This window comes from Mesocricetus auratus, unplaced genomic scaffold, assembly GCF_017639785.1.
Source record: "Mesocricetus auratus isolate SY011 unplaced genomic scaffold, BCM_Maur_2.0 Super-Scaffold_100010, whole genome shotgun sequence".
NCBI lineage: Eukaryota > Metazoa > Chordata > Mammalia > Rodentia > Cricetidae > Mesocricetus > Mesocricetus auratus.
Window position 1 is genome coordinate 81,624,796 of NW_024429194.1, and position 24,959 is coordinate 81,649,754.

Here is a 24,959-nt window from a genome sequence, read left to right on the forward strand (position 1 = left end):
AAATTTTTTTAAAGTGTCTGTTTTGCCTTCATATATGTATGTATATCATATGCATCTGTGGTGCTCATAGGGGCCATAAGTGGGCACCAGATCTCCTGGAATTGGGGTTACAGATGCTTGTGAGAGTCTTGCTTTGTGGGTGTTGGGAATCGAACCTGGGCCCATTGGAAGAAAAGCCAGTGCTCTTCAGCCCTGAGCCATCTCTATAGCCCAGCAGTTCTCAGCCTTCCTAATGCTTCAACCCTTTAATACAGCTCCTCATGTTGTAGTGACCCCCCAGCCATAAAATGATTTTCATTGCTGTGAATAACTGTAATTTTGCTATTGCTATGAATCACATTGTAAATATCTGTGTTTTCCTATGATCTTAGGTGGTCCCCATGAAAAGATCATTCAACCCCAAGGGGCTCGAGACCCACAGGTGGAGAACTACTCCTCTAGTCCCTTGTTTTTGTTTTTGTTTTTCTTTTGAGACAGGATCTAACTATGTAGCCCTGGCTGTTCTAGAACTTACCATGTAAACTGGGTCTCACAACTTAAAGAGCTCAGCCTGTTTTCATTGCCCGAGTACTGGGATTAAAAGCATGGGCTACCATGCCCAGCAAGAAAGGGATTTTAAAATGTCCAGCTGAGGGGCCAGTGAGATTGTTCAAGTGGTAAATGTGTTTGCTCCCGAGACTGACAGCCTAAGTCTGATCCCTAGGTCCCACATGATAGAAGATAATGTCAAGTTTCTTCTGATCTCTACACATGGCTGTCACACCATGCACCCACATGCCCCCCATACCATAAATAAATAAATAGCTTAGTTGGTAAAGTACTTGCCGTGCTACCAGGAGGACTTGAGTTCCACTCCAGAACCCATGTAGAAAAGCAGGGCATGGGGGGCTGGAGAGATGGCTCAGAAGTTAAGAGCACTGGCTGTTCTTCCAAAGGTCCTGAGTTCAATTCCCAGAAACCACATATAATGAGATCTGGTGCCTTCTTCGGGCCTGCAGACATACATGCAGGCAGAATACTGTATGTATAATAAATAAATAAATCTTTGAAAAAAAAAACGAAAAGCAGGGCATGGTGTCATGTGCTTGTGATCCCACAGTTGGGGAGGCAGATACCCAAGGATGCCGTCTGTCCTATACACACACACACACACCCCAGCTCATAAAACGCACTGTCAGAAACAGGAGTTAAGTCTCATCTCCGTCTCCTGGATGGTAAAATGAATGACAGTAGGAGAGACAGCAGGAGACAAAGGAATGACACACCCTGCCCAGAACTCACTTGGCCTCCAGCTGCCCGGTTGTCTGCCATCTTGAATTTAAATTTAATTTTTTGTTTTTAAATCTTATTTTATGTGTTTAGCCTACATATATGTTGGTGCACCACATGCATAGTTAATAGAAGGGTGTGAGCCACCTTGTGGGTGCTGGGAATTGAAGGGTTCTTTGGAAGAACAGTCAGTGTTCTAAACTACCAAGTCATCTCTCAGTGCTGTATTTATCTATTCGTTTGTTTATTTGTGTGTGTATATGTGTGTGTGTGTGTCACATGTGTGCAAGTGCCCATAGAGGCCATCGGCTTCAGGCTTCGGATTTTGTAGAGCTGAAGTTACACACAGGAGGTTGTGTACGTGGGTACTGGGAACTGAACTCGGGCCCTATGCAAAAGCATAGCAGGATCTTAACTTCTGAGCCATTTCTCCAGACCCATTTATTAAAAAAAGAAAAAAACATTTATTGTATGTGTGCATGTGTGCGCATTCACTACGGCACACAAAGTAGAGATCAAAACACTACTGTTTTCTCCTTTCACCACGCAGACTGGTCCCAGAGATAGAACTGAGGTTATTAGGCTTGCCGATAGCGCCTTTACCCGCTGGCCTACGCCCTTGAAGCTCTCGTTTATGCATCCCGAAGGGTGAGCAGACAGGATGCCCTAAACTTCCTAAGCTCTAAGCCACAGGCACCCAGCTGGAGAAGCCAGATCCGGAAGCAGTCACGGCACGGGTAGTTGAGTCCTCGGTTGCTAGGACGTCTCCGGAAGTGGAGTGCGCAGAGTTGACTGGTTGCCGTAGAGAGACCAGGCGGAGTCCTGTGCGCCGTGGGCGTGGCCGCGCGTGGGAATTGCGCACGCGCGGACGGGCGCGACGGTGGAGGAGCAGGGCGGTTTAGCTCCTGCTGTCCAGTGCCGGCCTGCACCGCTTAGCATCCCTCTTCTGTTGTAATTGCATCGTTATCCTTCTTACCGGCAAGTCCAGGCTCGAGGGCTTCTAGGCTTTCAGTGCATTCGCAGTCTGTATTGTTTGCGGTGGCATCTGTTTGGGGAGGGGGCACTTGTACGGGGTGCTCAGAGCCGCTCCACTTGCTGGTCTGAGACTGTATCCAGCCGAGGTGTTGCCGTCTTTGTTAGGAGGGGGGATTAGGGAGTGGTGGTCCTCTGTGGAGTAGCGGGAGGCTTTGCAGGGCCTGCGTCCCCAGTCCTCAACTGGAAGTATAGCATTGCAAACCGAGTTGGAGTTGATAAAGCAGGCTTTGTCCAGGAAACATTTAATGAACATATTACAGTGCTGGTATGTATGTGACAGCTCTAAAAGAGAGCCCTGATTGCTCTCAAGGAATTGGAGACACTGATAGGCAGCCACCTTGAGGCATAGCACTGGCAACTGACACAGGTGTGGAGAGGGGTGCAGGTCACGAGCATGCAGCATTATATACTACTTTCTTTATTTAAATATTCTTCATTATTTAAAAAATTTTTTTGAGAGGGGGTTTCTCCATGTAGCAGCCCAGGCTGTTCTGGAACTCCCTTTGTAGGCCAGACTGGCTTTGAACTCATAGAGATCCGCCTGCCTCTGCCTCCTGATTGCTGAGATTAAAGGCGAGTGCCATTGTGCTTGACTTCATTATTTAATTTTTAGTGGGGGGTGGCGGGTGAGGGTGTGTGCATGTGAGTGCAAGTACCAGTGGAGGCCAGAAGAGGGCGGATGTGAGCCCATGGAGCTGGAGTTACGAGAGGTTGTGAGTGATGGGAACCAAACTTAGGGCCTCTGCAAGAGCAGTGCCCACTTTTACAGCAAAGCCATCTCTCCAGCCCCTTAGTTTTATTTTCTTAGAGACAGTTTTTTCTACTTTTCATTGAAAGCTTGTTGTGAAGAATCTAGAAACTGGGAATCCTGGTGGTTTGGGGACTTTACCAACACTAATTTGTTTTTTGTTTTTTTTTTTTCCAACACTAATTTGTAAAAAAAAATGTCAAAGTGTGGGAAGCAGAGAGGGTTCTTGTTATCTGAGACACAGAGGGTGATGAGATTTGTAAGTTCTCTTCTGCTCGCTTTTTCTAGGAAGGCTGTCTTGTCTCCTGTGTCTAGGCCTGTAATCACAGCAGGTAGTGAAGCTCTTTGGCCTGTGTGTGTCCTCCTGGAGCTGTGGGTGTACTCCAACAGGCAAGTGTTCTGAGTGCCACCTTTGCCTGGTAGCATTCCGCATGTTTCTGGAAAGCCAAGTCTTTATGGACTATTGTTGCTGGTCTCACAACCCCGTAGGAGGAAAACCCACCCCTAATAGGGCTGGACTTCCTCTCATTTACTGATTGGCCTGAGTAGCACTTATTTGATCCTATACAGGGAGAGTTTATTTTTTAGTTTTATGAGATAGGGCCTCATGTAGCCCAGGCTGGCCTGGAACTCCCTATGCCTGAAGATGGCCTTAAACTTCTGATCCTCCTGCCTCTACTTCCCAAATGCTGGGATTGCAAACCTGTGCCACCGTGCCTAACCCTACCTACTTCTTTTATTATTTGTCATTTTTTTATTATTATGTGCATGATGCTTGTGTGTGGGCCTGCCTGTGTATCCACATGCATGTGGATGTCAGGGGGTAACTTTGTGGCATTGGTTCTCAACTTCATGTGCCTTCCAGGAATCAAACTTGGGTCGCTAGGCTTGTGTGACAACTACTTTTACCCACTGAGCTGTTTGCCAGCCCGCTTTTTTGTTGTTGCTTTTGAGACAGGGTCTCTTTGTATAGTCCTGGAACTCACTTTGTAGACCAGGCTGGTCTTGAACTCCCAAAGCTCCCCCTGTTTCTACCTCCTCGGTGCTGGGGTTAAAGGTGTGTCCCGCCATGCCTGACATCATCAGGTACGTACTAGGCACCTACTGTTGCTAGACACTGTTGTTCTGGGGCTGGGGATTCAGCAGGAGGTGTGGTGTGGTGTGATAATTCGGTGAAGACACATCTGTGTGGCGATATGTGGATTTCAAATTTGAGCATCGCGAATGTGCAAATCATCCCTGGGTCCCCCTCCAGAGAATCTGCATCAGTACATTACTGGGGTGTGAAAGGCAAGGGCCAGTCTTACTCCCCCTCCGCCTCCTCCTTGGCTTCCCATTTTCCATTCCATTCCTTGTGCTGGGGATGAGTTCCAGGGTCTCCTGCATGCCAGGCAAGTGCTTTGCCATTCAGCCTCAAAAGGCTGCTCTTCTGACCTGTTCCATGTGATGCTAGGCTGCTAGTACATGGCACCTGAGTAGGAGCCATACTGAGCCAGTGGGCAACGTGCATGTCACAGAGAAAATATAGACACTCCCCATGTCTGTGGTTTCACCTTCCATGACTTCAGTTCAGAAGGTTCCAGAAATAAGCAGTTTTTTAAAAAGAAAATAATGGGTGTTTTTGCTTACATGTGTCTTGTGTACCACATGCATGTAGTTCTGTGGAGGCCAGACAAGGGCATCGATACTCTGATACAGAGTTAGACAATTTTGAGTGGCCGTGCAAGTACTGGGAACCAAACCTGGGTCCTCTACAAGAGCTACCAGTGCTCTTGACCGCTGAGCCATCTCTCCAGCCTAGAAAATATATGATTTTTTGAGTTGTGAATGGCCCATCATTCTGATTACTGTTATGAAGTTTTACACTGTAGTGCCCGTCCTGCCTGGAACCTAAGTAATCATTCTTTGTCCAGCATAGCCACTGCATATATGCTCCCATCCCAGTGGTCAGTCTCTGTAGGAGGCGCCTCAGTGACCAGATGGACCGCAGTGCTTCTACCCGGATGATGGGCCTCACGATGTAGGAGGGATGACCCCGGCTGTTTGGAAAGTGCTTCCTTTAAATGAGGATGTACAAGTGCATGGATGGGAAGAAACACAGTTTATATAGGGCTTAGTACTCACCATAGTTTCGGGCATCAACCAAGGTCATGGGATGCATCCTCTGTATCCTCTGTGGACAGTGGGGGGAGGGGAACTGCTGCAAAATGACTGTGACACTGTCGAGGGAGGGGGAATTGAAGCTGGGCATTCAGGAACAGCTACTCGTGGGAGAGGACATTGGAGAAGGGGCCAGGTCTTGGGAAGAACGCAGGCTCCAGACATTCCGTTTGGTGGGTGTGGGATAAAAGAAGGTATGAGCTGGGGAGGGTGGAGTAGGGGTGATGGGTGATAGGGCTGGGAGGTGGTGGCGCAGGTAGGGCCGGGCTGGCCTTGTGGGTCATGAGCAGACTGCTAGTTCTATTCTGAATACCACGGCCCAAAAACTGTAGGCTTAGGAGCTGGTAACTTCGATTGATGTGTGTCTAAGAACAGAGTGCTGGGTCACACTAGGACACGGCAGAAGCAAGGAGGCCATCAGGCCTGCTGTGCTTGTCCAGCACAGCTGTGGGCTGTGGAGAGCCTTGTATGGACTTGGGAGTCTGCTGGGATACAGCTTACACCTGATTTGTTTCCCCCAGTTTCACAGCTGAGCTTTGTCACAGTGTTATTAAGTCACCTTGCCTTATGTGTAGGTCACCTACTCTGGGACTGGTCACCATCTCAGCTCTCTTCTGTGCCAAGTGACTGTCATTATCTAGTGGATGACTAAAAGCTAGTCTGTGGGTTGGCATCGGGAACTTTGTTTTCCTTACAAAGGCCATACCCAAACCTGGGACAGGGGAGTAGCATATTGTCTTTTGTAAGCACCCAGTAGTCTGGCTGTGGTTGGTCACCTCAGATGGCTTTGTCTTGATCTAGTTTTCATGGTGTGCCGGTGTCTTAAGATTTAATTTTTATTATTTGTGTGTATGTGCCTCTGTAAGTATATGGGCATATGTGTGCCCAGTGATCATGGAGGGTCTTTGTTTTTTCGGTTTATTTTTTGAGATAAGGTCTCACTTTATTGGCACAGCTAGCCTGTATAGACCAGGCTAGCCTCAAACTCCTAGTGATCCACCTACCTTTGCCTCCTGAGTCCAGGGGTTGAAGGTGCCTGGCTATGTTTTCTTTTGAGACAGGGTCTCACTATATAACCCAGGCTGGCCTGGACCTGACGTATAGACGAGGCTATCCTTGAACTTGCTGGGATCTTCCTGTTTCTTCCATCTGCATGTTAGGATGACATGTGACTCACCATGAGTGACTACTCTAAAACCATTATCATTTGAGAGCCTGTTCAGTGCACATTGTTTAACCAAGATACCATCCCTGGGTATCTATGTGACTGATCAAGTTTTGCTCCATAACTGTAACTCAGTTTTGTGTCCCTTTTGCTTTTTATCAGTGAAGCTGAGAGGCTGTGAGCACTCCAGGGACGGCAGAAGGACCTATGGTAAGTGTTAACATTCGCATGGCTGGGGACAGAGAGTGTGTGTGTGTAAGATGTCTGGGAAGAGCACTGGGTGGGTCTTCATGAACATCTGATCTCCCAATGGTTAGGCTTGCTTCCTGCCCAGCGGGATGAGGGTGGAGGTGGAAGTCACATCCAATAGCACCTGCCCATGCCCATGCATGTAAAATAAAAATAAATAAAATCTCAAAACAAAGTTTGTTTGCTTTTTTTCTTCCCAGGCAGGGTTTCTCTGTGTAGTCCTGGAACTGTCTTTATAGACCAGGCCGACCTTGAACTCACAGAGATCTGCCTTCCTCTGCCTCCCGAATGATGGGGTGAAAGGCATGCACTGCTGCCACCTGGCAACAGAGTTTTTTGTTTTTGTTTTTTAAATTTTTATTTATATATATGGTACCCTGTCTCCATATATGTCTGCAGGCCAGGAGAGGGCACCAGATCTCATTACAGATGGTTGTGAGCCATCGTGTGATTTCTGGGACCCGAACTCAGGACCCCTGGAAGAGCAGCCAGTATTCTAAATCACGGAGCCATCTCTCCAGTTCCTTGTTTTCTTTCTATTTTTTTTTAAAGAGCATGGTTAGAATGAATGAAGTAAAGGAGAGGCAGGGAGCTAGGCAGTGTGGGACAGGGAATGAAGATGCCCAGAGCAGGGTGGATGTGCCAACCCTTGCCACGTCATCATAGGCTCACTTAGGGCTCCACTTCCCAGAACAGCCTTCCTCACCTGCTCTGAACAGAGCCCCTCCAGCCCTCGTAGCCCTTGGTGCCTCTCCTGTGGTTCCCGGCACAGGTGCCACTGGATGCTTGTGAGTGACTGTTAAACCAACCCCTTAGACCTGGTTGACATAGGGGCAGGGGGATTTATGGAAGGATGGAGGTCTGTCTGCCTGTGGGATGTTGACCAGTGTCCCGACCCCTCATACTAGATGCCTGAAGCAGCTCCTCCTTTCCCATATGTGCTGTCCAGGATGCCTCTAGAATCACCAGAAGTCCCCAGGGCTGGATTAGCCCAGTCTGGAGGCACCCCATGTGAGCTTGAGGGTGTGTGTGTATGGGGGTGTATGCTTACTTTGTGATTAGGGGATCCCTTTTGTTTGGAAGAACGTGGGTCGCTGGTGACGTTTCCTAGTGTAACGACATGCATCTCTTCCAGGATCATGGCAGGAAGGGTGAAATGGGTCACCGACATTGAGAAGTCGGTGCTAATCAACAACTTTGAGAAGAGAGGGTGGATCCAAGTGACGGAGAATGAAGATTGGAATTTCTACTGGTGAGAGGAAAAAGCTGCGTTTAGTCTTTTTCTTTAATTGAATACGTTTGAGTTTTCCAAATGTGTTGTCAGTTGAGCCTGTTGAGGCATCTCCACCTTTTGTGTCTCTGTGTAAATAACCTGAGCTCAGTGCTTGGAACCACTTAACTAAGGAGCTTCTGGGGCACTGACCGGGCCAGGGACCGGTGACATGGGGTCAAAGCCACCCTGTCCTTGAGCCTGGCCACAGCCCATCCCTGAGTACACATTCCATGCAGCAGCCCCGGGGTATGCTGGTAGCCAGTAAGGACTCCTGGAGACAGGGCTGTGAGCAGGCATTCTCTTGGGTGACACGGCTCTAAGCCCCTGTCCCTTCGGTGCCTCTGTTTCAGGATGAGTGTGCAAACCATTCGCAATGTGTTCAGCGTGGAAACTGGGTACCGTCTTTCAGATGACCAGATTGTCAACCACTTTCCCAACCACTATGAGCTGACCCGCAAGGACCTGATGGTGAAGAACATTAAAAGATACAGGAAGGAACTGGAGAAGGAAGGAAGTCCTCTGGCAGAAAAAGACGAGAATGGAAAATACCTCTATCTGGGTTGGTGCCTTCCTGCTTGCCCTGGGTCCTGAATCAGTAGCTGAGTGACTTTTAGTGAGCCTTTCTGTTTCTGTGATAGAAATTATGACCAGGGGCTGGAGAGATGGCTCAGTGGCTAAGAGCATGTCCTGTTCTTCCAGAGGTCCTGAGTTAAAATCCCAGCACCCATGTCAGGTGGCTCACAACCATCTATAACTCCAGCTTCAGGGAATCTGAGGCCCCTGGCCTCCTTAAACACCGGCACCCATGTGCATATACCTCCCCCAACACACATGCACATACACATAATTAAAAAGTAAGTCGGGTGTTGGTGACGCACACCTTTAATTCCAGCACTCAGCGGGCAGAGGCAGGCAGGTCTCTGAGTTCGAGATCATTCTGGTCTACAAGAGCTAGTTCCAGGACAGCCTCCAAAGCCACAGAGAAACCCTGTCTCGAAACCTTCCCGCAAAAAGTAAATACATATATTTTTTTATACTTTTGGTTGTGAGCCTAGTCTTTAAAGGCTGAACCCATAAATATTAAAAAAAAAAAAAGAACTCTTGACCAAAAGCATCTAGGGAGGTGAGGGTGTGTTTCAGTTTACAACTCTTGGGTCACTGCATTATTGAGGGAGTCAGGGCAGGAACTCAAGGCAGGAACTGAGGCAGAGGCCATGGAGGGGCACTGCTTACTGGCTTGCTTCCTATGGCTTGCTCAGCCTGCTTTCTTATATGATCCAGGACCACCAGCCCAGGAATGGCACTGCCTACGGTGGACTGGACCGTCCCAAATCTACCATTAATCAAGAAAATGCCTTACAGACTTGCCTACATGCTGATCTAATGAAAGCGTTTTCTTAGCATTTCCTCTTCCAGCAGGGGCAGTGGTGGCACATGACTTAATCCCAGCACTCAGGAGGCAGAGGGAGGAGGATCTCTGAATTCGAGGTCACCCTGATCCGCAGAGCCAGTTCTAGGATAGCCAGGGCTACATAGAGAAAGCCTGTCTTGAAAAAAAAAAAACAAACAACAACCAAACAAGCAAACTGAGGGATGGCTCAGTGGTTAAGAGCATTGGCTGCTCTTCTAGAGGACCTGGATTTGATTCCCATGGTAACTCACAACTGTCTGTAACTCCAAGATCTGACACCCTCACACAGCCATACATGCAGGCAAAAAAAACAATGCACATAAAATAAATTAAAAACAAAAAAGAATTTTCTCTTCCCAGCTATGTCTAGGTTTGCATCAAATTGACAAAAAACTAACCATAACTAACCATATACTGAGTTAATCATTTCAGGAACACAAGGCACTGAGGCATTGGTTGGCTTTGCCAGGTGAAGGGATTGGGGTGGGTTCTGTGGGCATCTGTTTTAGCTTTGGTGTGTCTCCTGGTGGGTGGGCAGGGTTGAGCTTGGTTTAGACTCTTGAGTTTCTGTGACCGTGGAGTTATTGAGAGACAAACTTAGTATGGACAAGGGTGTGCCCAGTGTCACTACTCTCTTGAGCCACACTCAGGGATGGTGTGTGCCCCTGGTTTACCTGGGGATCAAAGCTAGTTGCTTGGAAGGTCAGGATCTCACACCAGAACAGAATGAAACAACTTTTTTGAGATATTAGTTATTTTTATTTTATTTATGTATATATATATATACATATATATATATATGGGTGTTTTGTCTGCATGTGTGTCTGTGCACCACCTGTGTGCAGTGCTCATGGAGACCAGAAGAGAGCATTGGATCCCCTGGAACTGGAGTCACAGGTTGCTGTGAGCCACCACGTGGGTTCTGGGAACAGAACCCAGGCCCCCTGCAAGAGCAGCCAGTGGTCTTATCTACTGAGCCATCTTTCCAGTCCCTAGGCAGAGCTTTGTCACCAACTTCCCTGACTAGGTGGGAATGGTAGCTGCCGAGCAGACAGCTTGCTTGGAGTGTAAGTGATGTATGCCTGTAAAGGTCCATGCACACAGTTCAACAGGGTCCCTTCTTAGCAATCCTCTCATGAAAGTTCATGGTTGAGGTGACAGGGTGCTGAGGAGCCCTGAACCGTGGTGATGTTTTCTTGCCCCTGGTCCCAGGCAGGCAGCCGCTCATGGCAATGGTGTCTTTGCTTCAGACTTCGTTCCGGTCACCTACATGCTCCCTGCTGACTACAACCTGTTTGTGGAGGAGTTCCGGAAGAGCCCATCCAGCACCTGGATCATGAAGCCTTGTGGCAAAGCCCAGGGAAAGGGCATCTTCCTTATCAACAAGCTCTCACAGATCAAAAAGTGGTCCCGGGACAGCAAGACATCCTCGTGAGTTGACAAACCCTGGACTGCACGTAAGGCTCCGGTTAGTTGTGCCCTGCGTCCTGTAGCCTCAGTCATGGGCTGGGCAGCCTTTGCCTGCTCTTCCAGCTGTGCCCTTGTTATGTGGTACTCCGGCTGGGCTCTGTGGCTGAAGACATGTAATTAACCACAGACTTCCCCATGGTAAGCCATGGGTGGGTGAGGTATAGGTCCCAGGCAGAGGCCTTGTAGGCCACTTGGTTCCCAAGCTGGTTGAGGCAGGCAGAGTTGTGACAGAGCTGGGGGCCCAGTCGGTGCCTCAGTCTGTGTCTGAGGGACCTGAGAACAGTAACAGCACCTGTCCTGGTGGAGCAGGTTGCCAGGGTAAAGCCTGGGGAGAGTAGAGAGTGTCCTGCTGGGGGCACCTGAGCGGGCAGCAGGTTGGTTGGCAGGTGGACTCTAGTTTGCCCCTGAGTTTGCCAGCTTTCTTCTGCACTTGAGGAGTCCTTAGCTGGGGAGCCTGGAGCAAGGCCTCAGTATGATAATTTCCCAGGAGCCACGGTGACTTGTCCATCAGGAGTCCCCAGAGTGGCAGAGGACCCTTCTTGTATAGAATGTTTCAGTCTGATTACACTTTGCTCCAGGATCCTCCTTGGGCGGGTTCCCGGGGGCTGTCCTTGCAGCTCTTGCCATGGCTTCTAGCTGAGAAATCCCCCATGGTTCCTTTGTCACCCCCTGTCCCATCTCAAGAGAGGTGCACATGCACAGTTTATCATATGTGCCAGGGCTCACTCTTGGCCATTCTGTGACTGTGGACAGTGCATGGCGATGTTTCTACCCACACAGGGTCACACACAAAGCAGTTTCACTGGGCTCATATCCTCCGTTCACCTCTCTCTCCCACTTCCAGCCCATCCTCTGGCAACGGCTACTCTTCTTACCGATTGCCTAGTTTCTCCTTTTTCAAAATGTCATCTGGCTAGAATCACACAGTATGGAGCCTTTTCAGTTTGGCCCCTGTCGCTTTTAGGAGTCTCCCTAAGTACTTGGCATACATTACATTATGTCATCTGACTTGTTCACTCATTTCTTTCTGTCACGGAATAAATGGTTCTGTTATCTGACAGTTTACCCACTCACCTACTGAAGGCCGCCTTGGTTGCTGGCAGCTGTGACTGATGCTGTGTAAGCATTGCTTTGCAGGTGTGTGTGTGTGTGTGTGTGTGTGTGTGTGTGAGAGAGAGAGAGAGAGAGAGAGAGAGAGAGAGAGAGAGAGAGAGAGAGATCAGATCCTCAGCTCCTTTGGGTGAATGCTAAGAAGTGCGCCACCACACCCAGCTAACATAGATTTCTAATTGTAATGGCTGTCTCAGTTTGATTGCCGTTGCTGTGATGAAACACAATGACAAAAAACAGCTCGGGAGGAGGAGCTAATTGATTTTAGCTCTCAATTCCAGGTTACATTGCATCACAGGGAAGTAAAGGGGACATCACACCCACAGTCAAGAGTGGAGAGAAATTAATATGTGCATGCCCTCTTGGTTACTTGTGCTCAGTAGCTTCTTCACGTACTTCTGGGTCCCTGGTCTAGGGAATGGTGCTGCTCACAGCAGACTATCTTCCCACATAGGGCTGGAGAGATGACTCTGTTTAAGGCTAAGGACCCTTGCTAGTCTTGCAGAGAACCTGGGTTAGGTTCCTAGGACCAATGTGGCAGCTAACAACTGTATGTAATAACTATAGTTCGAGGGAGTCTTATATCTCTCCTGACCTCCATGGATACTGCATGCATGTGGTACACAGAAAAAAAAAAAAAAGTCACCCACAGACATGCTCCCAGGCCAGTGTAGAGAGGGCCTCGCGGATACTCTTCCCAGCTAATTCTAGGATGTGTGAATTTGATAATTGAAGCTAATCAGGATGGAGAGATGGCTCAGCTATTAAGAACACTGGCTGTCTTTCTGGAGGACCCAGGTTTGAGTCCCAGTCACATGACAGCTCACAACCGTGACCCCAGGCCCTCCACGGTACTGCATGCTTGTGGTACACAGATGTGCATTCAGACAAAACACCCATACACATTAAATAATTAATTAAAAAAGAAAGCCAGGTGGTGGCGCACGCCTTTAATCCCAGCACTCGGGAGGCAGAGGCAGGTGGATCTTTGTGAGTTCGAGGCCAGTTTGGTCTACAGAGTGAGTTCCAGGACAGCCTCCAAAGCTACCCTGTCTCAGAAAAAAAAAAAGCAAACTATCACAGTGGCCAGCAAGTTATCACTTCTCTTCTTTGCAAGAAGTGCCTTTAATCTTGTATCTTTTACAATCTAATTGTGACTTTCTCTGATATGCATAGGTTTGTGTCTCAGTCTACAAAAGAAGCTTACGTGATCTCGCTCTATATCAATAATCCATTACTGATCGGTGGGAGGAAGTTTGACCTGCGTCTGTATGTCCTGGTGTCCACATACCGCCCACTGCGATGCTACATGTAAGAGTCTGTTCCTGCTTCATAGTGTTAGCTTCAAGGCTTAGTGACGCAGTGGCTTGGGGGATGCACAGTGCCTGGCTCAGGGTGGGTAGGTCTTGTTTAAGAGCAGTTGACCTAGAAGCTTCTGTAACTCTTACAAATAAGAACGCCGCTTTTTTAGACATTTGAAGCAAGTGGGGTGGGGTGTGCACACCTGTAATCCCAGCACTCGGTAGGTAGAGATGGGAAGGTTATGAGTTTGAGATCAGCCTGGGCTGCGTAGTGAAACCGAAAGCATTGGAAGCTAACAGCTGCTCTTCTCTCTAGTGGTGTCCTGTGTCTCAGTCTGAGTTCCCTCCCAGGTACAAGCTTGGCTTCTGCCGTTTCTGCACAGTAAAGTACACCCCGAGCACCAGCGAGCTGGACAACATGTTCGTCCACCTTACCAACGTAGCCATCCAGAAGCACGGGGTGAGTGGCTCCTCTTTGGACATCAGGAAGTAGGCTGGCTTTGTGGGGTTTTCTCTCCTATTCACAAGAGGGGACCGGGCTAGTTCTAGGAGAGCCATTCACAACCTGGTAACCTGAGGCCCAGACTTCGAAAGGACTCAGAGTAGCAGGTATGACTGTCCAGGCACATTACTCAAATGCCTGCTTAGGGTTGGCCTAGAGGTGAGGGTACATAGAGAAGCAGGAGTGTAAGTTCAGGCCCCGTCTTTCTGTTTCTGTGATCGTGGACAAGTTGGCTCAATGCTGGAGGCCCCTCTAGTAAAAGAAGCGGACCTTGATCTGGGATGGGTGGTGTCCTGATAATCCTCTGTTGGTTGTTGTGCTGAAACTGGCCTGAGGGCCTGGTGCACTGGTGCATGCTGGGTAAGCCCTCTACCACTGATCCATATTCCCAGCCTCTTCTTAATTTTTACTTTGAGACAATATATCACTAAATTACTCAGGAAAACCTTGAACTCATGCTGTAGCCAAGGCTAGAGCTATATTATTATTGTTATTATTTCTTTTGTTTGTTTGTTTGTTTGGTTGGTTTTTTCAAGACGGGGTCTCTCTGTGTAGTCTTGGCTATCCTGGAACTCATAGAGATCTGCCTGCCTATGCCTCCAGAGTGCTGGGATTATAGGAGTGCACTACCATGCCCAGCCCTCTTTGTTTAATTTTTTTTTAGATTGACTCTTGCTAAGTAGCCCAGGTTGCCCTCCTGCCTCAGCCTCTCAAATGCTGGAACTATTAGCACACACATTTTTCCTAGTGAGGGCTACTGTAGATATGATAAAACACCACGACCGAAAGCATTAACCTAGAACAGTTTCCGGGGAGGGAGAAACGAGTGCCTTGTTCTGGAGGGGACCCAGGTGGCACTCCACGATGCGGCCTGCTGAGTGGAAATAGTTGCTTTGAGGCTGGTAGGGAGTTGAGCATCTAAACAGTGTGTGTAGTAAACGGCACAGACCCCCCCACCCGGGGCAGGGGTCCCCTCTGCCTTGCTGCTGGGTAGCTGTTTGTACCCAGGAGGCACTTGAGGGCAAGTGGCTGGGTTCCTCCAAGCTGTGTCCTGAAGGTCTCTTGCCCTCCTCCCTCCCTCACCAGGAGGACTACAACCATATTCATGGTGGCAAGTGGACCGTCAACAACCTTCGCCTCTACCTGGAGAGCACTCGAGGCAGGGAGGTGACCAGCAAACTGTTTGACGAAATCCACTGGATCATCGTGCAGTCTCTCAAGGCCGTGGCAGTGAGTGGCAGGTTGGGGACAGGGCAAGTGGGCCCTGAAAGCCCAATGGGAGGCCCTGGTCTAATCAGGGGTTCTCAAGAAGTGTTTCACAGTCTGGAGTTCTTCTGTTTGCTCGTCGTGCCCATGTGTCAGCCAGGGGCTGAAACAGTTCTGGGAAGGGGTTGGAACCACTTTCCAGTGAGCCTGCTCAGCCTCTGATGTGGACACAGACCCCAAAGCCTCTGCAGAATTTAGAGTCCCACTGACACTGTCTCTTTCTCCTTTATCCCTTCCTTTTTATTGAGACATGGACTCACAGCATAGCCAGGGTTGGCCTGGAGAACGTTACTGGGGTGGTTTGGAGCTCACAGAGATGGCCTGCCTCTGCCTCTCCACCGTCAGCCCTTGTTGGTGGGTATTTTGGCATGAGCTGACACTCCTCAGGGCAGGGGTTGCAATAGCCTTCTCTTCAGGCAGCTTGACGTTGCTGTTTCATGGCTATTTAAGGTTGGAAATAGCCTGTTTCTTTGTTCTTAACCTCCAGTCTTTGATCTGCGTGCTGGGTTGCAGTTTTCAGGCAGGTGCACTTCTATTTTTTGCGTGATAAGAATAAGCAGTGGTGTGCTGGCCCCTGTTTTCAGGGCTTGACAGATGGTGTCTCTTAGGTGTTTTTGCTTCCCCATATAACTCACAAGAAAATGGGGGACCTGACCCCAGAGCGAGGAACAGAGGAAAAGGCTCCTAACCCAAAGCCAGTCTCCTTGTCTCCCATCCCCTCTCTCAGGAGGAACAGGGAGAAAGCCCGTCCACTGCTGAGCTCACTTGCAGGACAGAGTTCCTCAGCTCGCCCTCTGAGGGCAGTGTAGTCTAGCCTGCTACTGAGCTGGCCACTGACAGACCCACCCACTTGTGTGAGACCTGAGGACACAGGCCTGGAGACATGGGATGGTGTTATGTCCCCATGGAGATGCAAGACATGCAAAATTCCCAGGCTGTGCCCGTCTTCCTCCCAGAGAAGAGTCCCTTGTACACATTTGCCTCATAGAAGGGGATTCTCCTGGCCCTCTGTCTGGATGGTGATCCTCAAGCTTTTGAGTAGGCAGGTTTTTTTGTTTTGTTTTAATGTTGTATGTGTGTGTTTATGTGTGTAAGTCGGCAGTATGGGAGAGTCCCTCTGTCTTTATCTTTATTTGTTTTTTGAGACAAGGTTTATCTGTGTAGCTCTGGCAGTCCTGGAACTCACTCTGTAGACCAGGCTGTCCTCAAACTCACAGAGATCCGTCTGCCTCTGCCTCCCGAGTGCCGGGACTAAAGGTGTGCTCCGCCACCGCCCAGCAGGATGTGGCTTAATAACCTGTTGGTCACTCCACAGCCAGTGATGAACAATGACAAGCACTGCTTTGAATGCTATGGCTACGACATCATCATTGACGACAAGCTGAAGCCCTGGCTGATCGAGGTAACTCACAACCCTGCCGCCTTGGCCAGCAGTGCCACGGGGGAGGAAACGTTCTTACTGTTCTACATTGTGTATTAAGGCATGGTTTGGAAGTGGCTCCATCTGCCTATTGAGGAGGGTGTGGTGGTGGCAGACCTAGAAAGGATAGGATGGACACATCCTGCCAACTCCTCGGGGCTTTTTCCTGGCCACAGCCCCTGTATCAGTTGCCTTTCTTGGCACTGTAATCAGACACCTGACAAACAACCTCAGGGGGGTTTTATTTGGTACGTGCGTGGTTTGAGTGTATGGTCCGTCATGGTGATAAAGCATGGTGGGGGTGTGTGAGGCAGAGTCAGATGAGTGCTGGACTCCACTGGCTTCCTTTTTCCTTCAGCCTAGGGCCCCACCCATGGGATGGTGCCACCCACATTCAGGGTGGGTCTTCCTTCCTAAGTGAAGCCTCTCTGGAAATACCCGCAAAGTTCCTCTGAGGTGTGTCTCCTAGGTGACTGCAAATCCCATCAGGCTGATGGAGATTAACTATCGCAGCCTTTTCAGAGAGGTGGGCACTGGTGCCCCTGTCTGAGAGGTCATGGTTGCCAGGAGGACGAGGATGGAAGGTGCCCTAAGCACGCAGGAGCCCCCATTGTGTCATGTCACTCTGTGTGTCACTCTGACCACCCGCCTCTCAGCAAGTTCATTTGGAGACCGACAGCTCAGGTCCTGTAGTTCCATTTCAAGCCAGAAAGCCTAGGATTCTTTAAGTGCAAAGAGTAGAGCTTGGCCCCCTACAGGAAAAGTCAGAGGGAACCTCAGTGGGGAGCTTGTGGTACTGGAGTTGTCTAGAGCAAGCTGGCTCCACAATGGGAACCTGCTGATGCTGCTGGAGTCAGGGGCCAAGGGGAGATGTACCATTTCCCTCCCTCGGGGTCTTGTGTAGCTGGTTTTGAACTCATGCTCCTCCTATGTCAGGCTTCTAGGTTAGAGGTGGTGGCTTACTGCACCTTAAATACAGTAACTTGAATGGAAGTCACACTTCCCTTGATGAACTAAGATCCCAGTTACAGCTATTATTTCTCTTCCTTTCTCGCTTAAAGATTTGTTTTATTTTTAATTATGTGTGTCTCAGGTGGGGGTTCGATGGTGGGGTGTTGATGTGCACATGAATGCGAGTACCTTTGGAGGCCAGAAGAAGGCATCAGATTCCCCTGGAGCTGGAGTTAATAGGCAATTGTGGTCCTGTCTTTAAATATTTTTTATAGTTCATCTAACAATCGGCAGAAGCAGATGACATGATGCTTCTGTCCTAGTTTGCTTCTCTGTTGTTGTGATAAGCTGGTTGGCAGTGGCGGAGCACACCTTTAGTCCCAGTACTTGAGAGGCAGAGACAGGCAGATCTCCATGAGTCTGAGGCCAGCCTGGTCTACAGAGCTAGACCCAGAGCTAGACAGCCAAGGATACACAAAGAAACTCTGTCTTGAAAACCCAAAACCAAAACCAAAACCAAAACCAAAACTGATCAAAAGCAACTCGGGAGGCAGAGGCAGGCGGATCTCTGTGAGTTTGAGGCTAACCTGGTGTACAGAGTAAGTTCCAGGACAGCCAGGGCTGTTACACAGAGAAACCCTGTCTTGGGGGGAAGAAAAAAAGCAACTTAGGAGGAGGCTGGAGAGATTGCTCAGTGGCACTGGCTGCTCTTCAAGAGGACCTGGGTTCAATTCCCAGCATCTACATGGCGGCTCGCAACCATCTGTAACTCTAGTTCCAGGGCATCCAACACCCTCTTCTGGCCTCCATGGGCACTGCACACAGGTAGTACACAAACATAAATGTAGGCAAAACACCCATGCACAAAAGGTGAATAAATCTTTTAAAAAAATTATACAACTCTGGGGAGGAAAGGGTTCACTTGGCTTGCAGGCTATGGTCTGTCATCCAGGAAAGCCAAGGCAGGAACTGGAGCAGAGGCCATGGAGGAACACCGATTGCTGGCTTGCCCCCCTGGCTTACTCAACTATTTTTCTTGTCCAGCTCAGGCCCAGGGACTGCACTGCCCACCCTGGGCTGGACCATCCTACATAAACAGGCTCTGAAGAAAATGCTTCACAGGGCCAGCAAGAAGGCTCAGTGGGTGTTCAGGCACTCGCTGCCAAGCCTGACAACCTGAGTTTGATTTCCAGGACACATAGCACCAACTCCCACAAGTTGCCGGTTGACCTCCACCCGTGCACTGTAACGTGTGTGCCCACACAGATACACACGCATCACACACAAATAAGTAGATGTGTAAAGAAAAATTATCAAGAGAAGAAAATGCCTTGCAGCCCCATTTGATCCGAGCAGTTCTTCAGGCAACTCTAGGGTGTGTCAAGCTGACAGCCAACTCTGGCAGCTTTCCATAGGAGGTGCTTGGCAGGCGTGAGATGTCTGTTTAAATGATAAGTGCCTGGAGCGCATGGCCCATGCTGGCTCCTGCACCACTCATCCCGGAGGAGGAAGTGCCTCAGTGAAGGACCTGTTTTTCTTCTTGTAGGTTAACGCATCCCCATCTCTCACCTCCAGCACCGCCAACGATCGAATTCTTAAGTACAACCTGATCAACGACACCCTCAACATTGCGGTCCCCAATGGTGAGATTCCCGACTGCAAATGGAACAAGTCTCCACCCAAGGAAGTTCTCGGCAACTATGAAATCCTGTAAGTCTGTGTGTGGCTCTGCAGGGGGCGTGTGTTCTGGTCGGAGGCTTACTGAGATGCCCTTAGACTATTCTGGTTGAGGGGGGCTCACTTTTCCTGGGCAGCGTGTCCATCGATATGATGAGGGCTGTTGATGAGACAAACGTAGTTTGGGTCTGTTCTGTGTAGCAGATGCCTACCGAGTATCCGCCTCATGCCAGGCACTGGGCCAGGTGTGAGCCCCACTGCTTGGCACCTGTGCAGGTTGCTGAGGTGCTAGGGGCAGAATGCCCACAGCACGGGGCTTGTCTCCTACCTCCACCTGTGTTGGTTTGTGACAGTGAGGTGCTTTGTGTGACTCCGTGAGCCTCAGTCGCAACACCGTAGGAAGGAAAAAGCGATTCTTATGGCTCACCTCTCAGGGCTTCCCATGTGCTAGGATCTGTGACCAGTGCTGTAGGCCCTCCATCCTTTTCCTTTACCCCGTGCGTGGTGAACGGAGCAGTAGCTTGGCTCTGTCTTACATATCAGAAACAAATGGACCTATTGAGGGTGAAGGGGGGTGTGTATATAAAGTGATGGGTCAGGAGGACAGTGGTTGACCGAAGTGTAGTCTGTTCATACCATGGAAGGCTAGATGGCCATTAAAGACGCTGGCCTAGTGATGTGTGTACTGTGGCCTAGGCGGTTGAGTGAGAAAAGTTTCAGGTTCCCCAAGATAGACGGTGACCTCCACAGCCCCTGCCTGCACATAGCAATTTTTGTTGGTTTTGGTTTGCTTTTTGAGATACTGTCTCACTATGTAGATCAGACTGGCCTTGAGTTTGTAGAAATTCTACCCTGCCTCTGCCTTTCGAGTACTGGCATTAAAGGTGTGTACCACCTCATCTAGTCTTGCACATAAGCATTTAATTTGAAAATTAATGGCACACTCCTTTGATCCCAGCACTCAGGAGGCAGAGGCAGGTAGGTCTCCGTGAGTTTGAGGCCAACCTAGTCTACAGAGTGAGTTCCAGGACAGTCAGGACTACACGGAGAAACCTTGTATTGAAAAACCAAAACCAACAACAACAAAAAGTTTATGCACGAAGGGGACATTTGGTGAAGTGCACTCTCACACACAGGGCTCAGGTGGAGGCGCTGAACGTAGGCCTGCACTCTGGAGTCCCTGCGTGGCCACCTCCCACCCTGTGTACAGTTGCAGAAGCTGGGGGGAGGGGCAGGTGGAAGGGTGCTCAGGAGGGAAGTGAGTGGGGCTTCCGAAGCTCTCAGGGGCCTTGGAGGGTGGTAGTTTTGGTCCCCAAACTAACCGCCCAGTGTGACTGATTGTCCTCTGGAGGTCAGCAGCCTGGGATGTGGACAGCAGCCCAATCAGAAGAGACCAGAAGTAGGAGCTGGCAAGGAAGGCAGGAGAACTGGCTGCTGGTGCTGGGAGCGCAGCCGGCACTGTGGTGGGAACCCAGGCTGAGGCAGTCAGGCACGCTCAGGGCGTGTCAGAGACTGAGGGGTGGCGCGTGAGCGCCAGGGGATGCAGGCACTGACCAGGGCAAGATTGGGGCTCGGCGTCATAAGGGAGGCACTGAGATGCATGGGTGTCAGGGTCATCAGAGGTCAGAGAACTGGCCATGGCCAAGGGAATCGTCAGCAAGACCCTGCAGGACTAGAGCTGACACATAAGGAAGGGCCACAGAGGATTTCTGCTGACCTGCCTTGGGAGAGGCTGAGAGGGTCTAGAGAGCAAGCCTCTCCAGACCCAGGGTTCTTAGAGGAAACAGTTCTCACTCCACAGGGCTCCGGGGAGAGCCGGGCCGCTTACACAGCCGGAGGTGAAGGAGCCGGCGAACGGCTAGTAGAGGGCCCAGGTGTTTCTAATGATGAGTGGAGAGCCCCAGAGTGCACAGCATCTATTTGGGGATGGGCCCTGTTCTGAGGCACGTGGGGTTGGTAGTGTGGAAAGTAAGGGCAATATGAGAGTGACCCTTTGGGTTCGGTCCTGAGGGGGAGCCTTGCTAGAACCATGAGGGTCTTGGTAGGTCCCTCTTTAGTGTGGTAGGATGTGACAAGGAGGGTGGCTCAGTGGGAGTTTGTGGGGCTTTCTATTTGCAGAGCGGGCCATATGCTCATCTTCAAGAGGCAGAGGCCATAGCCTCACCCCTAGTCCCAACCCATCCTCTCACACTTCCTTGAGGGACCAGAAGGCTTTTGGCTGGAACTGGCAGCTGGCAGGTCTTTCCCACATGTCTCAGTGCCCCTGATGCTTCAGATCCCTTTAGGTTGGGTCCCAGTGGCGGCAGTTGGGAGTTGCTGCTGATGGGGTGGGTGGGACTTCCATCCCTGGAGGTGCTGTCCTGGCCCTGTACACAGCCAGGAGTACCGAAAGGATGGTCACAGCATCCCTTCAGAGTATACGAGTGTGGAGAGAAGGGAACTGACACTGCCGCTCTTACGTCCAAGGTCACACTGCTCAGAAATGGCGCTCTCGCCACCAACGCCATGTCGTCCCTGTGGCCTTGGTGTTCCGATCATGGCCAGCCTTGTTCACCCTGGCTCAATCAACTCTTGGCCTTTTTGAAAAAATGCAGTTCAGAACTCAGTGCCTAGATCCCACTGTCAGAACCCAGGAAGGAAAGTGTTCCAATAGGAAGAGCCCTTAGGAGTGCCCTTTCGACTGTTTACGTTAGCTGCCTAACCGGCAAAATGCTGTCTCAGAACTGAACAGCCCAGCCACATGCCCCTCTGTCAGAGCCACACAGAGACCGCGTGTGTGCGTGCGTGGCGTGGCGTGCGTGCGTGCGTGTGTGTGTGTGTGTGTGTGTGTGTGTGTGTGTGTGTACAAGTGTTCCTCTTCCAATTTATCCAGATCCTGCCCCTCCCCATCTTGAGCTAGAAACCGGGGCAAGCCCAAGCCTGACAGGCAACATCACTCCACCCTCAGTCTGTGACAGAAGCACAGTTCAGGCCAGAGCGTGATGGCACATGGACGGCTCCTGGAGGCAGGGCCCAAGTTGCTCCTTAGCAGAAGCTCTTGTGCCTTGAGGGAGCTCTCTATGTAGCTTTCTTCTACTGGAGGAACTGGCTGTGCCTCCGTAGTCAGGCTAATGCTGAGACACATCTATTGCATTTGCCTACATTGTTCTAGTATTAATAAAAACTTAGGATTCACAAATTGAGATTAAAAACCTGATAAATCTAAGGAACAGTGGAGGGATGATCAGCTGACCCTACTTTCCACGTTTTCCGATTCCCAAAATCCTGGAAATCCCCTCAGTCCCTCCTTTCTTTCTTCCTGTCCCTCTCTATTCAACTTCCTCAATCCTCCAACATCTCTGTGGCTAATCCTGGCCAGTCAACCACTGACTCGTCTTTGATTCAATGCGGCTTTACTGGCACAGTGGGGTGGCAGTGCCAACAATTCTCCCGCACACATCCATGTGATGATACAGTTCTGACAGTCCACAGCAGTGCCAGGCTTAGCCTCAGCCGAGAGGAAAGCTGTCAGCACATTAGCTCTGACACTCCCCGTGTGTCAGTCTCTTTGCCACCAAAGGCACCATTCAGAGAGTGTTCATCTACCTGAGGACTCCTAATGCAGATCCCACACCACCACCCACAGAGTCTGGCTCTGGACCAGCACAGAAGTCAGGAAAATTCAGTTTCTGCAACAACAATGCATCTTGGTACTTGTTTGCTTAGTGCAAATGTCTGCACATAACTCAGGGTCCTCAGGCAAAATAGCAGCAAGCCAGTGCCTAAGAAAACACCTTATGTTTTGGTTTTTTAAAACAGTTTCTCTTGATACTCAGAGATCTGCCTGCCTCTGCCTCCTGAGTTCTGGGATTAAAGGTGTGCGCTGCCACTGCCTGGCTAGAAAGCACTTTAAAATGACCAGAAAGAAGTCAGACATGCAGCTGGGCTTTGGTGGCACATGCCTGTGATCCCAGCACTAGGGAGGCAAAGGCAGGCAGATCTCTGTGAGTTCGAGGCCAGCCTGGTCTACAGGAAACCTCTAAAGCAATACAGAGAAACCTAGGCTCAAACAAACAAACAAAAGAAGTCAGACATGATAGTGAATGCCTTTAATCCCAACACTCAAAAGGCAGAGGCAGGTGGATCTCTGTAAGTTTGAGGTCAGTCTAGTCTACATGGCAAGTTCCATGACAGCCAGGGTTACGTAGTGAGACTGTCTCAAAAAAAAAAAAAAAAAAAAAAAACCTGAGGGCTAGCAAGATGGCTCAGCAGGTGTCTTAGGGTTTCTATTGCTGTGAAGAGACACCATGACCATGGCAACTCTTATAAAGGAAAACATTTAAGTGGGGCTGCCTTTCAGTGCAGAGGTTTAGTTCATTGACATCATGGCAGGAGCATGGCAGCAGGCAGGCAGACATGGTGCTGGAGAGGTAGCTGAGATTCTACATCTAGATTGGCAGGCAGCAGGAAGAGAGTGGGACACTAGGCCTGCACTTTAAATGTCAAAGCCTGCCCCCAGGTCACACTTACTCCAACAAGGCCACACCTCCTAATAGGGTCCCTCCCTGTGGGGGCCATTTTCTTTCAAACCACCACAGTAGGCAAAGGCACTTACTGCCAAGCTTGATAACCTAACTTTGATTCCTGGAACTTGCATGGTGGAAGGAGAAATCTGTCTTCCACAAACTTCCCCCGACCTCTATACGCTGGCACATGTATGCCCTCAATCAGTCATCAGTCAATGTAATTAAAAAAGAAAATTAAGGGCCAGAATGATGGCTCAGCACGTAAAGGTGCTTGCCGCCAAGCCTGATGACATAAGTCCTATTTCAGGGACCCACGTGGTAGGAGAGACTGATCCCTGCAAGTTGTTCTTTGACCTCTACATAATAAATAAAGTCCTCCCGAATTAATAAATAAACTGCAGCTTAAAAAAATTAAGTGTCCAAAACTGCTCTTCTCGCAGCTCAGCTGCAGGGTGAAGCCTTGGATGGGGAATCAGGAGGCCCAGCATTAATCCTGCCTCTGCCACATCTGAATTTGGAGCCAGGGGGTGGTAGGAGAGGTCATGGTGAGGAGAGGCAGTCTCTTCTGGGTAATGAGTTTCACCGCTCTCAGGAGTCTAAAGGAAGGAGCCCTGCTAATGGGCACCAACGCTGTATCCGGTTCTTCAGATATGACTGACGTCCAGCCTGTTCCTCAGCATTGCACTGGGCTGAGGTACACACATCAGCTGGAAAACAGGCCATGAGAGGACAGTGGCGGAGCAGTGACATCATGACGGAGGAGTCCCAGCCCAACCCAGCCCTTTCTGGCAGTCCGTTGACACTGGTTCCCTGTCTGAAATGGGATTTGGTCCTCTGCCACAGGGTGTGTGGAGTGTTTGCAGGCAGTCGCTCTCTCCCTCCCCACCCTGGGCTGGCCTACTAGTTTCTCTTTCACAGCTCCTCTGAGGTTAGTGCCATATTCTGCCTGGAGGCCTGCGAAAGCGATGGCAGTTTAACTGGTTTCTCTCAGGGGCTCTGTGGTCTTGTGTTGTATTCAGTGGAGTCCCTTGTAGGCTGTGGGCTGGAGGGGGGAGAGGCTTGTCCAGAATCTGGAGCTAGCTGGCCCTTTCCACTGATATGTTTGTTCTGCAGCAGCCCAGGGGGCACTCTGTCACCACCACCCCTGAACAAGACCTCCTCGTGATTCTCCAGTGATCTGTTTCAGGTACGACGAGGAGCTGGCCCAGGGTGACGGGGCTGACAGAGAGCTCAGAAGCCGCCCAGGCCAGCCAGTGGGGCCCAGAGCAGGCCGCTCGAGAGACTCAGGGAGAAATGTTCTCACAACTTGGAAGTGACCAACAGTGGAAAGAAAGACCCCCAGCCTTCCACGGTTGTTCCATCGGACTCTGCTCAACACATATTTTGAAATTTCCTTTTTCTAGAGTGCTTTCCTGAGCCCTGGTAAATAAAGACACTCTGCAAGGTA

The 24,959-nt window shown here is 50.0% G+C and overlaps 1 protein-coding gene across 2 annotated transcripts; it reads left to right on the forward strand.

Annotated features, from left to right (window-relative positions):
- The first annotated feature begins 3,341 nt into the window (after nt 1-3,341).
- Nucleotides 3,342-24,959, forward strand: Ttll1 (tubulin tyrosine ligase like 1). 2 transcript variants are annotated; one of them, XM_005067042.4, is made up of 11 exons: nt 3,342-3,442; nt 6,540-6,587; nt 7,762-7,878; nt 8,250-8,458; nt 10,561-10,741; nt 13,067-13,201; nt 13,543-13,651; nt 14,780-14,923; nt 16,275-16,361; nt 18,877-19,040; nt 24,699-24,959. In XM_005067042.4, the coding sequence occupies exons 3-11, from the start codon at nt 7,766-7,768 to the stop codon at nt 24,826-24,828; spliced, it is 1,272 nt and encodes a 423-aa protein (XP_005067099.1). In that variant the 5' UTR covers nt 3,342-3,442; nt 6,540-6,587; nt 7,762-7,765; the 3' UTR covers nt 24,829-24,959. The 2 variants fall into 2 exon arrangements, with proteins under 2 accessions (XP_005067099.1, XP_021081072.1); XM_021225413.2 differs by lacking the exon at nt 3,342-3,442 and adding an exon at nt 4,029-4,138.